Here is an 18352-nt window from a genome sequence, read left to right as displayed (position 1 = left end):
AATCCCCAAATTATGCGGGTACACTTCTCCTGCTCATCAATTAAGCAATAAACATAGCAAGTTATAATGGTGGTACTAGTATTTGCATATCAAGATACCCAGCAAGCCAAAGCCAGAAGTGGAAAAGTCATTTAACACTTGATGCTCTGCCACAGAAGTCAGCTGGAGCTCCAGAACATTCCGTAAGTCTCTGGAATATTCATATAAACCCAGTGGTCAACACTTCTCTGCTGGGGGGTTGCACAAAGGCTAGTGAAGCTGCCAGAGCGGCTTTCTCTCAGCTCAAAGCTTTTGGCAGGGGCTGAGGCTGGCTGAACCTCCCTGCTGCCAGAGCTCCAAGCGGGCTCTGCGATCTTCCAATGGCAGCACCTTCTCCTGAACCACTCGCAGCCAAACGCACTTCTTCCTTCAGGTACTCCATGTCCTTCTTTCTCTAAAACTAATGGGGCCAGAAATAAGTCACACTTCTCCATCCGCATTTTCCTGGTTTTCTTTCTGTAGTTTACTTTTCCATACTGCAGACCTTCTGTCCCTTCATTTTACCCCCTCCTTCCCTCTTCTGCTGCCCTCCCTTTCCCCCTCCCCCTGCTTTCTCTCCCTCTGCACTTTGTGAACCGCTGCTGCAGTGCTGAAGTCCAAAGTTCAGTAACTTGCTAAGCACACAGATAAATATGAACCTTGGAGAATTTACATTGCTCCAATGTAAACAGATAGCCAAGGGTCCCTTTATCAGCACTGGCTCAGGACAGTCGTGGGGGGTCTGAAGTGGCTCAATTTTGTATTTTGTTTTTTTTGGGGGGGCGTAAAGGCGGGAGGCTGTGCTGTGCCCACTCTCCTGACAGTCGGGCGTGTTACCTCAGGAACATGGTGTAGGGAAGCTGGAAGCAGGATAACCTGAAATTCAAATCCAGGAGACACCAGCCTGAAGACCATGGTCTCGAAGCTGAGTCATCTTCAAGTGGAGCTGCTGGGAGCGCTGCTGGAGTCAGGGCTAACCAAGGAGACCCTGATCAAGGCGCTGAGCGAAGTGGAACCCTACGTGCTCCAGAGTGAAAGTCAGCGCGCTATCAATGCCCTCCAGACAGAGAAAGGGGAACCCTGTCCCGACATCCCCAACGGAATGGGGGAGTCCAGGTTATCAGAAGATGAAACCTCTGATGACGGGGAGGAATTTACCCCTCCAATAATGAAGGAGCTGGAAAACTTGAGCCCTGAGGAGGCTGCTCACCAGAAGGCTGTGGTGGAAAGACTATTACAGTAAGCACAGATTTGCTGCTCCTCTTTGATGCTTTCTTGCCCTCTCCCTCTAAATTTCTTTCTCTCCCTTTCTGCTCAATGCCCCCTTTTTGATACAGCTACACCGTCTTCATCCACGCAAGGACTAGCAGCCCCAAAACACCCCCAAATTCTTTATAAATGTGCAGGCTTTCTTTTCATCTCACTTCAAATACATGAAGGGAGCCACAGAGCCTGATAATGTATTTGACATGGTTGTATCATCAGGCTTCAGAATAGTCCGAGGCCTGTATAACTTGCATCTCTCCCACTGCATGTTAAGTTTTAGCATTTAATTTTTTAATAGAATTCACAATTTCAGTCATCAGGAAAAAACAAAAAAAAGAAAAAAATCTGGTCACTCTTAACTGGTGCTGTATTTGCCTGAGGATGTATGGTACAGTGAAGTTGCAATGTCTCCCTGCTGTATTTAAGGAGGTTAATACCATTAATGTCAGTGTTTTTTGCTATAGATTATTGGCCAAAGACAAACCAAGAGAACGTGTTCTTGTCATTCATGTGAGTACAAAGTTATCCTGACTTCAGTGGGGCTTTTTCTCATAGAAAAAGCACACACCAAATACATGCATAGAGGTTAAAACCTGGGTAGAACATTCTATTCTTACCATCCACTGCCTGTCACAACTGCAAAGTACACCTGCAGCAACAACTACAGGTTTTACTGCCACACAAATTAGTTTGCATAGAAGCATTTTTGAGATCAAAAGACAGAAGGTTCCCTGAACCAATACGCCTCACGATAGACTCAGAAACATTCATCAGAATTCACATTTTGGATTCTTGCTGACATACAATTCCCACGGGTGACCTAAGAGGTTTGTCCAAGCAAGGATTGGGACCATTCAACCTATCTATCACAACAGAAACAGATTCTTGCCTGTCTGTTTTGGGGGTATTTTGAAATGACAAGCTGATAGAAGACAAAAAGATGCAGCAACAACCTGCACTTAAAATCTTCACTAAAATTAAAATCAATCTGGAGAATTTCTCAGGCTTTCTGATCACTCCCTTTCATGTCCAAAGGAAATTAACATACCAGAAGCAAACATCAAATCCCACCGCAAAAGGCCAGAGAAGAAAACGCAGCATGACAAGTGCTAGCATTCACTGTAAATACTCAGAAGAAAAGTCCCTAGCAGATAGGGAGTTGATGACTCTGCAGTACCAGACACAGGAAAATTCACTGGATCAGGTCTTACCTGGGTGGGGAAAGCATTCCCAATAATTCAATCTTCTTTCTGGCCCAATACATCTCATACCTGTCATCTCTTCCCCACTTCCAGCTCTGTCACATCTTTTAGTCTCCTCTGTACCTTTACCTTTCCCCCATTCTTTTTACGTATTTTCCTTCTCTCCTCACTTCTGTCTCTGCTGCTATTCCTCCCATTTTGTTGTCGTCTGGGCTAATTCTCTCTCTCCCTTCCACTCTTTTTCTTCCCCTCATGCCTGTCTCCTTCTCATCTTCCTGAGTCTGCGTACAGGTCTTGGGGTAGTTTGAGCCCAGTGGCACCGGGCGGGCCCTGACTAGTTACTAATTATCCAATGGCTTTATTATTTCTCTTTTGTCTTATAAATTTATAGATGAAAAGACCCTGATAAGCTTTTTGATCATTAACTTCTGATGGTTTATCAGGTATCTCTCAACAAAGGAAGCCATGGAAGTTGAAGAGCAGCACCTGGCTTTGTCCCATTTTCTCTAATGAATGGGTGAAGCAGGACTGGAGTGCCATCCGCTGTGATCTAAGAACAGACACAAGGATGGAGGGAATTCCTTCCTGCCACCCTTACTTCAGCATGAATTCTGGTTTTTGATCCTCCCTACTTTCTAGGAGCTTGCCGCCAGTCTCTCCTGTGCTTACTACCAGCCTCACAACAGTCTTACCTCTCTTGCAAACCTGTGACATTAATGCTTTCCAAGGAACAGTCCCACATCTCTCTCCAGACAGTCAGCTGAACAGCATTCCCATTTCACAAACAGGAACTGAGGTACAGAGAGATTCTATGACCTACCCAAAACCCTAAGACAGCGCAGAGAGAAGCGAGCAAGAACAAGGATCTCCTAAGCCTCATGCTAAGTCTTAATTACAAATTCTGCAATTTCAGAGTTTTCCTTCATCAGTCCCCTGTATCACAGGATAGAACAAGAAGTCACTTCTGTTGCTGAGGACAGTATGAGGCGACCAGAAGCCTTAGTTTCAGCAAAAAACATGAGTATACTTATGAAGGAATATAATAGATCAAAATTAGTCAAGATCAAATGAAAATAGTAGGGAGTCTGTATTGACGTGTTTCAAATTTCTGGTCAAAGATTAAAAAAAAATAATCAACCGTATGTCTGAGAATCTATTCAAAGCATCTGAACCAGTATCAGGGTTTGATAACACGTAAGCAGTCATTACCTACTAATAGACTTGTTTTCTTTTTAAGAACAAACCTTTCTATTAGTAGATGCCTAAAGGTTATGTCCTTAAAATAGTACTATGAGTATTGAAAGACAAGGCAGAACAGTCTGTAATAGAAATTACTCCCAGCAATACATAAAAGGAAGGCAGGCACGAATCTCGATGCCCAGGGATTCTCAGTAAAATTTCAATGCTTGCAAAGCTATTTCAGCATCTACACAAGGATTTCAAATCCAGAAACCAGACGGAGGCACTTCTGCCTTTAGGCAGAAGCCTCTTCAGGCATTATTAACAATTCCTGGCCTAATAGCACAGGCCACATTTTAACAGAGCAATTGGCTTGTGGGCAGCTCTTAGTGATAGAAAAAAAGTCTTTGTGGTAACTGCAGCTATTGCTTGCAAAGTAGAATCAGGAAAGGGTCCCCTGTTAGGCTTTCCCAGGAGCTAGACAGCAGGAAAAAAAAAAAAAAAAAGAAGAAAAAAAAAGACAGCATCAAGAGACCAAGTATGTCTTCATAAGACCACTGAAGTTTAAACCAAGGTTTGGAAAGCACTAGTCAAAGATCAGTAAAACAGGATGTTGAGAAGATACATCCACACAACTAGTTGCACCTGTGGGTATTGATGAGATTTTGTCCCTACAGAAAAAAAACGCTAAAGGAAGTTCAGACAAAGGTTTGTCCAGTGAGGAATTAACATAATTTAATTTTGACCCTTAATCTATTTTACTGATCTTCCATAGATTTACAGTTTGAATAAAAACATTCTTTCCAAATCACTCCATACAGAAAACAAATGCATCTATGATAAAGAATAAGTAACTCAGTAGGGAGATAGAGCTGTGTGGAGTAATTCCCAGATATTCCCCAGAGTAGAAAGCAAGAGAGGCTACCTTGGGGGAAGGGACAGATCATACTATCACAGGTACAGCAAATGGAGAGAGGTATAGCAACAACTCACCTGTAGGGCAAGGGGTGAAATTCCATTAGGAAAGAGAGAAATTGAGATAAGCAACAGATTTCCCCTGGAGGCAGGGATAAAAGCATGTTTTCCATGAGGAAAAAAAGAAAACAAAGGTATGATGATAAAGGTTCAGTCTTTTCCCCGTGTAAGCAGTGTCTTAGAATGACTCTAGCTGGGGAATCTGGAGATGAAGCTGCCACACCCCTTTCATTTCCACATATAAACCAAGATGAGGCAAACCAGGCCAAGTTCAATAGAAAGGAACCCTGCCGGGATGGTCTTACCTTCCCTGCTCTCTGCCTAGCCCGGCTCCAGGCTGCGCACTGACACCAGTGAGGGCTGTTTAGCAGGCTCCAGAGGAAAGGGCCAGAGGATGGTCCTGAGCACTTCATAGCTCTGAACCTCTGTTTAAACAAGGTCTGGTTCAAAGCAGCAATTCAGAACCCACCTCGGGGAAACGAAGGCTTCTCTTGCTTGAGAACACAAGAACAGGAAAGAAGGAAAGGAAAGACAGAGAGAGCAAAGAAAAGGAGAGGAAGGAAAGGAACGAAGTCAAAAAGAAAGAGAAAAGTCAGGAAGAGCGAAGGAAAGAGAAGGTCCCCTGAATGTTACATCTCCAGCTCTCTGGAATGAGTTTTCTTTAATGCTAACAACTTGATATTTACTTTCCATTTAAATTTGAGATGTTGCTATAAATTATCAACCAGCCTCTTGTTCCCTTTGAGTTTATAACTAACTACCTGGGTTACTTATTGTTCAGGTAACAAAAGGGAGGTGAAAACGCCCTTAAAAAGTGACCTCAGAACTAAGAAAATGGGAAGCTGGCATGGAGAGAGGATCCAAGCCCCTGTGGTTGAGATGAGCCAGGGAGAGGGGCTATGCTCAGATGGCAATAAGCAACTGACAGCAGGACAGCAAGACTTCGGAAGAAGGGAGTAAAAACTGTGTGAGAGGAATTTGGAGACAGAGATCAGACCTTGGAGAACAAGAGAGGAGTGGGGAGACAGCTTGCATCTAGGGAGAAAGGGAAGCTAAACCACAGGAAACAGGCTTGGAGATAGAGAAGGAAAGCTTGAGCAAGGCAGACCCTTTTCCACAGTTCTGACTCATGGAAGCAATTGAGATTTTAGTGCAACTACAAACAGGAGAACTAGGTTTAGGGTAAAATCCTATCCTCTGACAGGCAATAGCAGTCTTACCACCAGTGAAAGAGTGAAGGTTTCAATGTGTGATGTCTTAATGCTGAAGGCACTGCAGGTGGAACTATGTATTTGGGCAATGGTTCAGCTGACCAACTGCCATCACTGTGATATAGCCTTGGGCCCAAAGGAATTGCTGCATTAATATTACAGTCTGTGCTTTGACAATGTAAATAGCATCTACAATTTCATACAACTGTCCTATAAAATCATACTGTACTAAGATTCCCCTGCGCTGTTTTGCCTTACAAAGCTCCCTCCTCTGTCTCAAAAGAAAAAAAAAAAAAAAAAAATCACAGAGCTTTAACCATTCAACAGATACTTTCTGCCTTATTCCAGCTGCAAAGAAGTGAGGATCTTGACATGGAAACAAAAGCAACTCGTGATTGGGGTGCAGGAAGGAAATCAACATTTATCAGTGGTAACACAGTCCTTCCTCTTCCCATCTGAGCCTAACTCAAATCTAAAAGACCAGAGGTTCCAGGTTGGAGCCTTTTCTCCTTTGTATAGGGACCTGTAGAAAAAATTCAGGGTGCAGGTGTTGGCTAGACTATCACAAAGGAAGGAGACTGGTCCTTGGTTTGGACAGCAGAAGAAAAAAACCCCAACACACTGAGGAAATTTTCTAAGTTCAGCCCAGTTTGAGGCTTCTGAATGACAAAGACTGTTAAGAGAAGAAACTAGAAAATAGAAGCCTCTATAGCAAGCATCCCCTTGCAAGAAAGAAACAAATGATCCTATTTCAAGAAAGCAGGTTCTTCAGAAACAGTGTCAGTTACAGCTTTCTGTCACACTTTAACTGCAGCAGAGCTCGCTCCTTGGACTATCCAGCCACTGGGAGAGGGGCTGCAGGGGAACAGAGATAAGGGTGTTTGTACTGAGAGAACAGGTGTGGACTTTGTCCTCCTTATCACTTCACAGCCTCTGGTAACCTCCCGAGTCAACAAAGCGATGAACAGTACAGTTGTTGCCTGTTGCTCAGACCTGTGCGCTCTTGTGACAGTTTCTGCACAATGGTAGGCACCTCTTTTCACCACACTGCTCCTTTGATGCCGGTGTTGGACGTGTGTCACCAGTGTATTTCTACAGCACGCAAACTACTTCCACCAGACATTTCACATAGAAAGCACAGAAGGATGCTCTTTGTTAAAAGTGAACCAGAGGCTCTTCTGTAAAGAGGTTCCTGCACTGTTTGGACCCAGACCGCCTGGTTTCACATCTTTATTTTTACTGTGATTTCGCTCTGGTGAAATCAATACACACAATGAAGTCAGTCACGTTTTTTCTACTTTTGTCAGGAACCTCCATGGATACTCTAATCTGAAATCCTAAAAAACAGAGATTCGCATTCATTATGAAATCCCAAATCAGATTAGCTTCTGAAGTTTTGTGAGCAGGTCTCAAATAGGTCTATTCCCTCAGCTGTTACTCCAAAGGAGGGTGGCAATAGGAGGAATTGGTTATTTGCCCATTGTTCTTTATTGCATTTTGAAGCTTTGAGTGGATCTAGATGTGAATCAGTATTTGAATAACATGTAGCACATGCAAGAACATAATCCTGGATGGCTTGGTGTATACATATGCGTACATGGCTGTTGTGTCACAGTATGACGACAGCCCGTTTTTACTTTCTGAATCATTCCAAGGCAACCAAACCTGGACCAGCATCAGGGCATGAGCTAGGTTCAGCCTAATACCACAATGAATCTGTCTTGGAAAATTAGGTACACCTATCCAAAGCAGCCATGCCTTAAAGAAAGGGAGATAGAAAAGTTGTGTGGGGAAGTGAAGTAAGAGGTCAACTCTGAAAAGACAGCTGTAGTAATAAAACATCCAACTGAATACTGAAAGGTAACATCACTTCCCTCCTTGTTCCATCTCTCACTAGCAGCAAAAATGCTTTACATTCACATTACTTTCCAGCAGAAAGGTTAATTTCTTGCTCAAGTCATTGGTCAGCACTTTCTACCATTTACAGATGACAACCGCCTAGACAGAACAGCGCAAAGCCTTGTATACAAATGAGCACAGACAAAGAATAAAGCCATGTATTGGGAAATGCCCTTGATAATCAAAGGGTCCCCTCCTAAGGGGAGATCAAGGTGCCTACAGAGAACAAAGGAAGCTAGTGCCACATCTTTTGCACTTCATTTCTAATACCATGCAGTTTTTACCCTGAACACAGAGTCAAAACTGAACGAGGTACCACACTGAGGAGCAGCTTTCCCTTATGCAGTCAGTTAACACTGGCCTTGCCAAACGCTATAGTGATAACGGACATACAAGGTGCACGTCAGGGGGTACGAGTACAATTCCTTGGAATCCAGGTTTCACTGAGCACAGGTGTTAGATCTCTCTCTCCTGAGAAGTGTTTTCTACTCCTTCCAGAGAGGACCCCTGGCGAGTAGCAAAGATGGTGAAATCCTACCTCCAGCAGCACAACATCCCTCAGCGTGAAGTGGTGGACACTACTGGTCTGAACCAATCTCACCTCTCGCAACACCTCAACAAGGGCACTCCCATGAAGACCCAAAAAAGGGCAGCCCTCTACACCTGGTATGTCCGCAAGCAGCGAGAGGTGGCCCAGCGTAAGTATGGCAACAACTGTTTTCCTGTCTCAATTTCATAAAGGCTTCTGCTCTCCTTTGCTAATCATTACTCCCTATTTTTATCAAGGAAAAATGGAAGCTTAGAAAAGGCTAGGTCAGTATTCAGTGGCAAGGTGAATCAAACAGCACATGGAAAAACCCTCCCTTGTGAAGCAGCTCGCAGTCACTCACCCCATCCTGTGTTTGACTAAAGAGAAGCAAACTAACACTCCCCATTTGTAATTGGAGTTCTACACCCATCCTCACACTAAAGCAGTTGTAGTGGGCAGATGACAGAGACAGGATTTCTGCCTGAAAACTATGCTTTTGCAATTTCAGCCAAAGCAACAGTTCCTCTAGCTGCAAAAAGCACCAGGCTTCTGTACTTACTGAAAAAAAATGAACTCTGGGCTATCACCTTGTGTGATAAACCACTGTGGGCTATGACCTCATGCCCTCTGAGGCCCTTTTATTACAGGCACCTACTGGGAACCCATTCCTGCAGCCTGCACTTTACATTCATAGAGCCTGTCTGGAACTTGTCTTACTTAATTTTATATTGGTGGGTGGCAAGTAAAATGAGACATCTAGTCTTTGGATAGTTTTGGAAAGCAGGACTCCAGTCACACTTACTCTAAGCTCAGCTGCATTTGCTTTCACTACTCCAAGGTGGGTAGGAGCAGAGATGCAATGCATGCAAGAGAAAGGACAGGTAAATACAGTCCTCCTAGGAACATCTTACTAGTTTCAGCAAGTTATGGAACTTTATTTCCACCCCATTTAGATTCAGCCCTCTGTCTTGTATAAGATATCCTCCAAGGGCAAGCTGCATGGGGCCTGCTACGTACCCAAATAGACAGAACTATTGGAAATGCTTCCAGAAAACAAACTCCCTTGCCCCTTTGTGTCTGCAGAATTCACACACGCTGGCCAGGGTATCCTGACAGAGGAGCCCATGGGAGATGACCTGCCCACCAAGAAGGGAAGAAGAAACCGCTTTAAGTGGGGTCCTGCCTCACAACAGATCCTGTTCCAAGCCTACGAGAGACAGAAAAACCCCAGTAAAGAAGAGAGAGAGGCACTGGTGGAGGAGTGCAACAGGTAAGGATGGTTGTCTGGCTTTGACAAAGAGGGGCACAGCAGTGCCCCTCCGTGTTCTTGGAGATTGCTAGTGCCGAGGAGAGGCAGGGTAACGGTCCAGCAGTGGATGTCACCACTGACACCAGCCACATTTGAATGAAATGCCGCAACTGAGCATTCACTGCTCACAGAGGATAAGTAATGCCTCGTATCTTGATATACCTGGCAGGATCCTTACACGCAGTGCGCCAGACCACAGCCGCTTTGGGGCTGTGCACTTACTCTGCCTCTTTGACTAAGCCCAGCTCAGCAAGGCTCTTGTGCTTTCCCCTTACAGAGCAGAGTGTATTCAGAGAGGTGTTTCCCCATCTCAGGCCCAGGGACTGGGCTCAAACCTGGTGACGGAGGTCAGAGTTTACAACTGGTTTGCCAATCGCAGGAAGGAGGAGGCTTTCCGGCACAAGCTGGCCATGGACACCTTCAGCGGACCACAGCCCACCTCTGCTCCCCCTTTAACTCCTCACAATTCTTCCTCTCTCCAGCCACCATCTGCTCTTTCACCCAGCAAAGTTCACGGTAAGAAAAAAAAATGAAAGGGGCATGGGTTAACCTACCCAAACTCAGTCACCAAAACTATCTCCCAAGTCCACCCCTTTAGAATGTGAATCTACAGACAGGGAGAGGAGACTTGCTACAAGGGTAGAGCACCAGTGACAAAGAGACCACGTCTCTGAGTGAGGGGAGTGGCTAAAACGGCAAGGGTAACAAAGTTCAGTAACAAAACTTTCAGCCAAAACTCCTGGCTTATTCTTTGTCATCCTGCACTCCCTCACGGCTGGCAGGCAGTAATCCCCTTTCAAGGAGTCATCCACTGGCTGCTACCACAAGTCAGGTCTGTATCCTTTCACTCGTGTGTGCCTCCAACTCTTTCCAATATGTACCAGCAGCATGAGACACTGTGACGGAGTTTTCAGGCATCAGGAAAGGTCATTCTCCACCTAGAATGGCAGAGCTTTTCCATAGGTCAGATGTGGTAATTGCTCTCACTCTAGGAAGAGACAATCTTGCTGAAACTCTCTCCTCTCCACACCCACATCCAGAAGGGTGGTATCTAGTGAACCCCGCTTGCTCCCCGCAGCACACACAGCCATACCGTAAAGTCAGTATTTGAGGACGCGGTTGCTCCATGTTACAGAGAAAAACCAGGGCAAGGTGGTGAGAACATCTGTTCTCCTGGTTCCCCTACTAGCCTCCTTGTCTCTGCCTCAAACATCTAAAGGCAAGCACCTGCAAAGGAAGCTGAATGGAGCATTTGCCAGAGTTTATCAGTTTCTCATCTTTGACAACCAGTTTCCCTCCTTGTGATGCAGGAGTGAGGTACAACCAGCAGCCAGCCAGCGAGCCAGAGTCCTCCAGCAGCAACCACCATGGGAACAGTTCCATGGTGACCACCCAAACCATCCTGCATCAGGTTTCTCCCCCTGGACTGGAGCCCAGTCAGAACCTACTGAGCACAGACACTAAGCTGGTAAGTGATGTATACTTAAGTTCTGGCAACTGAAGAATGTCAGATGCTCTGCCCATGGTCACAATATGGACTATTCAGAAGTAGTTTTTCCTAGAATACTCTTAAAACCACCTTCTTCTAGAGATATTACACAGCTGCTTTGCACTTACTATGCAACATAAGCAGTCCTGAGATACATGTACCCTCTAGACTGCTGGTGAGAGCAGGTATTACAGCACAAAAGCAAGAAGTATAGCCATTTCCTTACAATCAATCAAAACAGCCTCTTCTGAAAAAAACAGGGCTTGGGGTATGACAGGATTTCTTTCCTCCCAGGAAACCCTGTTCTCTCCTCCCTTTCCCAGTGAGATTCTCATCTCCTACTCTCATTTGAGCTCTACACATCTCAAGACCGTTGATCAGACACCAATGGAATTAACAGAACACAGACCCATACTTACATCTATCTGTCTTACCCATAAAAATTAAGGCAAACAGCTACCATCAAGACACGCACTGGATACGTAGACTATAAAAATCTGCCTTCTCAAAGCAAATTTCCTTTTCAGAGTTGAATACACCTTTTTCCACATAATTAGTAATGAAGCACTAGAACTACATGACTGACCATTTCCAGTTTGCACATGTTCCCTTGCTTACAGGGAACCAGCTGGCAGAAGTTTGCATTAGTGCATACTGGCCTGAGGCTGCATTAAGTTCACTATAAATGAGTATGACTTGAATCTTGTCAGTCACTCACTTTGCTGACTTTTCTGGTCTCTTCCTGAAGAAAAAGTCTTTCATGAGGTGCTGAAAGTCTTTTACAGCTGTCTTCTAAAACTGATATCAAGGTGACCTGCTCCACTGTTTAACCTGTTGGTTACTCTTACTAAAGATCCGTTACAGCTTTCTGTCTGAAGGGAGAAGAAAAAAAAAAAAAAAAAGTAGAATGTAAAGCACTGAGGTTTCTCTACCAGCTAAATTATTGGAATGCTTTTTTGCTGTTTCACAGTACTTCAACTACAGGTTGCTAAAAGGCCTTGCAAACACAAAACCGCATTAGAGCACTGACACAGGTTACATGGTTCATTTCAGAGGCTGAGAAAACAGTCCAGTTATTAAATTTCTAAATGACTCAAGGATAGAGTGAATCAGCAAGACACAAACATGGAACAGTCCTGTTTTATCTAACAGGCACTTTTCCTCTCTAACAGCAGGGAACTGCCAGGTAATGCAGCCTCAAGAACATACCGTATGAGAAAAAAAAGGCTAAAGAAACTTTTCAGCGACTTCTTCAAAATCTCAATCTGAAAACTCAATGGCCACTAAAATACACTTGCTGGGAGAAAGGGAAGTTACAGGCATTTATCAGAGGAAAAGGTGAACAAGTAAAGAGGAACTCCTGGATTCTGTGCTGAACTCTGCAGCTGAAATTACTACGTAAAATTACCTGATCCTCTTAATTTCTCTGAGCATCATCTTCTACCCTCAGTTGTAAAACAGAAGATAAACTTTCCCTGTAGAGAATGCAGTGGGACTAATCTCATTCTTGTTTGTAAAACCCTATGATTTCTTAAACTTGAAAGAACTAAACCAGCAAAATTTTCTCTTAGTATTTCGACAGCTGACCTTTACTAGTTAATTGATGAGCACAGGGAAACTGCAAATAAGCAGTTGTGAAGTCTTTCTAGTTAACAAGGGGTCAGAGCAGGCAGGAAGAGGGAGAAGGACATTTATTGCAGCTTCGGGACTCATCAAACTCAACCTGCTGCAGATGGCATTTTCACAGTCCTCCTTTCACACAGGTCTCAGCTCCGGGAGGAACTCTCCCTCCTGTCAGCACCCTGACCGCCTTGCACAGCCTAGAGCAAAATCCACATGCGCTGAGCCAGCAAACTCAGAACCTTATCATGGCATCACTGCCAGGTGTTATGGCAATTGGAGCTGGCGAGACCTCATCCCTAGCACCAGCATTCACCAACACAGGTGCCTCCACCCTGGTGATAGGTGAGTAGTATTCTGTAATGACTCTGCTTATCAGGATTCAGATTAAGAGCTACCTCTAATGGTTAGAATTACCTGCCTCATTTTCAGAAAAAAAAGCACTAAGTTGGCAGTGACATGCACCTAGGGAAATTGTCACAAACACTAAGGCTCTTCAGCAGCACTACTTGCAAGTACCAATGGAATTAAGGGACAGACGTTCCTTATTCAACTTAGAATTAAGCTACACACAAAACCACGTCTTAAGAGCAAGGGAATTTTACAAACTATTCCTGTGCCAGTGGTTTGTTTTGCTGCTCTGCATCTTCCCAAATATCAATGAAATACTTCCTTAAAGCTATGAAAATTGAAACAAGTTCATTATGCTTGAAAGACAAAACATCCTGTTCTACTTCCTGCAAAGAGCAGCATATGCCTTTGGAATCCAAGAATTACTTTTTGTATATATATATTTTTCACTTTGACAGCTTTTCTGCACTTATAGGAGATTTCTTTTCATTCCAAGACTAGTCTACTGCCAAAGCGTATCTCATTAGATAAAGGAAAATACAACATATACTCTCCTCTTATACTTTCTTCCCAAGAGGAAAGAGTCCTTATTTTGGACCATGGTGACAGCTGTGAACTGATTTCCATTTACTCATTTATAACCAAGATTATGATATGGATTCTAATTCTGTACAAACAACAACAACAAACTTGCTGATTTATAGGAACAGGGTTTGGACAGTTGTGAGAAACAGGTAGTAACGCATAAAACTTTCTACCTCTTTCTCACTGCTCCAAATTCCGTAATTTGGAAGCCCAAGCAAAATGAGCTTGAACTCGTACTCCACGTGGCTGGACAGCTAACAGCACAGTTCTCACTGTTGCCAACAGCTTCATAAAAACAAATAAAATTAACTGGACACTGGGATGATGCTCTGAGTTTACTTCTCAGCAAGGCCTCCCCAGTGGAACTCTGTATCAGACTATCACTAAACCAGGAAGTGATCTATGCTGGTACACAAGGACATACACAGGAGCAAACACTGGAAATCAGAGGTGGTTTTACAGTGTCTGCCTGCATTGTACATTTTGTGCACTCCCACTTTGTCATCACAGGCACAAAATCTATTCTTAATCACAGATAACAAACGGAACACCTGAAGAGCCAGATCCCAAAGTCACCCTGTGATGACAGGCCTGCCACAATGACTATTTCAGATGCCCCTGTTGCAGAGCAGCCACACTCCTCCCATAACGTGTGACACTACTGTCATCAGTCCTTGTTTTTCAGGCCTGGCCTCAACACAGCCCCAAAGCGTACCTGTAATAAACAGCATGGGGAGCAGCCTCACTACCCTGCAGCCTGTCCAGTTCTCCCAGCAACTGCACCCATCCTACCAGCAGCCCCTCATGCAGCAAGTCCAGAGCCATATCAACCAGAGTCCCTTCATGGCTACCATGGCCCAGATACAGAACCCTCACGGTAAGCATGTGAACTCATCTGCTCAAGCAAACAAACAAAAGACTCTTCTGGAACATTTGTGGGTCCTTGGACTTGCAGCACTATTTTCCTCTTCTATTATTGTTGCTCTAATGATGAAATTATTTTTCTATTGCATTCATCTCTCTGTCCCTCCACACCCACTGTTTCAAAGACAGACAACAGGTCCACATGCATGAGGAGAACAATTCAACCGAACTAGTCTCATGCAAAGCTCCAGCATCCACATGATCTTGTTTTCTTTCATGCACAGCTCTCTACGGCCCCAAGTCTGAAGTGGCCCAATACACACATACAGGCCTATTACCACAAACCATGGTGATAACAGATACAGCCAATCTCAGCGCCCTGACTAACCTGACACCAACTAAACAGGTAACAGCCTTTAGCACATGCCTTTGTTCCCCCACCTTAGAACTGCACCAGTCTGCAGGTAGCTTCTTGCTTGTCAAAATTTTTGGGTGTGTGGTCTATGCCATCCCAGCAGGATGATCTTTCATATCTCCTCACCTTGCTGGTACCAGCTGCAACACTGGAGGCATTAGAGCAAGCTCTTCACTGCATCATCAAGGAGAATTTAATCTCCTTGGAAACAGCACCTGCTGACTCTTCTCTCAGGCCTGTTAAAAGGGATGTAGAAAACAAGCACTGTTAGCTTTCTTTTCTCTAGGCATTCACATCTGACTCGGAGACTCACACAGAGTCTGGGATGCATACGCCAGTGTCACAGGCACCAACAATACATTTACAGAACCAAGACACAACCATCCAGCACCTTCAGCCAGGCCCTCGCCTCACCTCAAGCCCTGCCGGTAAGAGCTGTGCCCACTATAATAAAAAGCCATGTATTGCCTAGCTTCTCTTGCCAACACTGTAAAATCCAGTTAGGAAATGGAAACTGGGGCTCATGATTCTTTAAGAGGGCTCTACTAGTGTCTGGGGGAGGTTGAAAAGCTAGTACAAGGAAAAGATTTGGAGCACAGTCTGTATAAGGCCAGACTGTGGAAACAGAAACCTTCTTCAGAATCTAGAGAGGAAAATAGCCTTTAAAATATTGACAAAATCAGTGTCCATGAATATCCAGCCCTATGGGCAGCTTTCAAGGCTGAAAAACACAAGACACTCTCATGAAGAGACTCCAGCTAGATCTTCCCAGTTCTAAGAGAAGAACTGGGACATAACAATCAACTAGAATTCTCAAAACTTAACTCTCTGAAGGTGGTTTCCCTCAATGTTTTCAGGCTAGCTGTGGACTTATGCTAGGTGTCTGATGGCACACTAAAAAAAAGGAATTACACCGCTATGCCAGGGGAGTTCAGTCATACTGGAAGCATGTGTGCATACATGATAAGGGGACTGCAGTGAGAATTTGTACTTAACTTCCACCTGTGCCTTTGACAGTGTCCTCCAGTAGCCTGGTGCTGTACCAAAGCTCTGACTCTGCCAACAGCCACAGCCAGCTGCTGCCATCCACTCACAATGTCATAGAGACCTTCATCTCCACACAGATGGCATCCTCCACTCAGTAATTAAGACAACTAGCTCACAGGTGACTGCCACAACCAACCTGTCAGGTGCAACTCCAACTGTGTTTGCCATAACTGTCACCACTGCCTTCCACAGGAAGGAAAGGCTGCTGCGCTCAGCTGACCTCCAGCCCCTACTGCCTCACACAAATCCCTTCACTGCCTCCATGAGAGACTTACCAGGCTCAAGACAGAAGTCACAGAAAGATGATGCTGGTACTGCTAAAATCCACTGCCTGTCCCTCAAAAACCAATCAAACCCAAACCTCATGAGCCAGCTTAGAATGGCCAGATGTCCTTTTGTGGCTGCCCAAGAAGGGATCCCATCAAGACAAGGGATCCAAATGCAATACAGCAAAAATGCCAGGCTGTGGATGGGACTTTCATGCTGCTCAGCCTTCATCAAGCTGGGCCTGTAAAAACCTTCCAGCACCAGACTAAGCCATGCAGGAATGAGCAAAGCTGAGATGCCAAAGAACGGACACCATCCTCAAAATGCTCACTTCCTTTGCTGTAAGGAAATGCCAGTCAAAACTACAAGAAATAATAGCATCTTGGAGGCAAGAGTGAGAAAACCTAGTTCCTGACTTTACAATGATCATCACCAAGAAACAGATTCAGGAATGGCTTGGCACAAACCTGTCCATATGGGATCACTAACTACAAGCTACAAATCCTTTAATTAACTACAAAAATACCAAACATTCCCAGTTTAAAATGACATGGTCTAAAAATCATGCTCTCCTAGTGGAAATGGCTTGGTTATTTTTGATATAGCTCTGCTTTGTTTTAAATGCAGAAATTAAAACTTTAACAGCAGCAAGGAGATTCCAGTTCTCTGCATTAACCATGTGGATTCTCATCTTGTGCATCTTGCCAAATGAGCTGGGGGATGGCATTTTCCACCAGTCCCTAACAATGCACAACACCTGGGAGGTTCCATGCTCCACAGAGAGCAGCAGTTCCTTCAGTTGTTCTCTATAAAAATGTCAGCTTGGGTTCATTTTACAGAACATGGTTCATGCTTAGCTTCCCTGTAGGTTAGATTCTGTCTCGATATGCAAATCATTACCCTGGGGTCTAAGAATCTTACTTGCACTAAGTGAAGGTTTTTAGCCCTAAGGATCTACTTACATAATTCCTCTTAATTATTCCTCTCTTCTCTATTTACTCTCAACATCCACGTCACAGATATGTCACTAGCCAGACATGAAAAATGCCCTGATTAACATGCTTATGTCTTTGTGACTAGAACAACTATTCTTTCAGCTGTGAAATGGATGAAAATTCTTGAGACCAGAACGTGCTCAAAACTCTTAAAAGGTTAAGATACAAGGGAGAATTCAAAAAGAAAAAGCCCAACAGCGAACTCTTCAGTTATCACATCTGGAAATTTCGAAATTGCAGCTGTCCATTACAGATTTTACAGATGAGAGATTCCTCTATATACCCTCAACCATCAGAAACTAATTTCAGTAACTAGATTCTCTGGTTAATTCTATCCTAGAATTGTTTCCTGACCTCCCATGTGCATGAGTTGCAAATACATATAGCTTCCAATTAGCATAAAAATAATCACACCATATAACAAGTCAAAAGGTTACATTCAGACCACTATGCATTTGAAACCCCAGGTGCCAGCTTCAGTATACTGAAGTTTTAACTGCCCATAAGACAAGTAACTTCTGCTAGCACATTCAGTTAGATTACAAGTCAGTTTTGCACTTAGCTGGATGCCAGCTGTGTTTTCTTGACTAAAAAACAGCTAGGATCTTAACAGTAGGAAAGAAAACATCCTACGTTTTCCCATGCTCAAAGAGCAACGGTTTGCTATTTCAGTTTCTCTAATCTGGCTTTCTGGTCTCCTGAATATGGACAATAAGTTAGAGCTACTGAAACCCAACAATATTAAAAACAAAAGAAGAGTATTTATCCTCTAACAAGTAATTTCCTGAAATACTGGAACTGAAGTTTAAATGGACTAAGAACATTACTGAAAACTACCAAAACCCACTGTATTTCAGAGAGACAAAATTCATAATCAACCAAAATAAGGACTGAAACACTGTGCCTTTATATTAGGCTTAAGTTCTTCCTGTAGCAATTTCCTAGCATTGATTATCAAGCAACCAAAGAGCCACCTTCAGACATCTTTACCTCTGTTGGGGCAGCCATCTGAATAGAGCAAGAAAACCACTGTTGTACAAAACCTGTTAAATTAATAATAGTGCAGTAGAATTTAATAACAATGAATGCCATGAAAAAAACTACCCATTAAAAAAGTTTCAATGGTCACAA

General features: G+C 43.8%; 3 protein-coding genes across 16 annotated transcripts in view; 2 read left to right on the top strand and 1 right to left on the bottom strand.

The window, feature by feature from the left end:
- The window catches only part of RNF10 (ring finger protein 10), a 202062-nt gene extending 189620 nt beyond the window's left edge, over window positions 1–12442 (top strand). The window contains exon 17 of the mRNA XM_055795833.1: window positions 12408–12442. Within this exon, the coding sequence (XP_055651808.1) occupies window positions 12408–12427 (20 nt within the window). The 3' untranslated portion in view covers window positions 12428–12442. The remainder of the gene's footprint in view (window positions 1–12407) is intronic.
- The window catches only part of SPPL3 (signal peptide peptidase like 3), an 86782-nt gene that overhangs the window by 67761 nt on the left and 669 nt on the right, over window positions 1–18352 (bottom strand). For 10 of the 14 annotated variants that reach the window (XM_055795856.1, XM_055795847.1, XM_055795850.1 and 7 more), the window contains exon 1: window positions 2496–4652. The exons of 1 other annotated variant lie outside the window; for it this stretch is intronic. The gene's annotated coding sequence lies outside the window, so the exon portion shown is untranslated. 3 more of the 14 variants (XM_055795845.1, XM_055795842.1, XM_055795844.1) reach the window with 3 other exon arrangements.
- Window positions 594–18352, top strand: HNF1A (HNF1 homeobox A). The gene is made up of 10 exons (XM_005233231.4): window positions 594–1257; window positions 8249–8448; window positions 9363–9549; window positions 9866–10104; window positions 10899–11056; window positions 12841–13042; window positions 14319–14510; window positions 14782–14903; window positions 15199–15340; window positions 15930–18352. The coding sequence occupies exons 1-10, from the start codon at window positions 932–934 to the stop codon at window positions 16055–16057; spliced, it is 1896 nt and encodes a 631-aa protein (XP_005233288.1). The 5' UTR covers window positions 594–931; the 3' UTR covers window positions 16058–18352.

This window comes from Falco peregrinus, chromosome 2 (genome assembly GCF_023634155.1).
Source record: "Falco peregrinus isolate bFalPer1 chromosome 2, bFalPer1.pri, whole genome shotgun sequence".
In the NCBI taxonomy this organism is placed as follows: Eukaryota; Metazoa; Chordata; class Aves; order Falconiformes; family Falconidae; genus Falco; species Falco peregrinus.
Note: the sequence above shows the minus strand (reverse complement) of the source record. Positions and strands in the feature narration are given on the sequence as shown.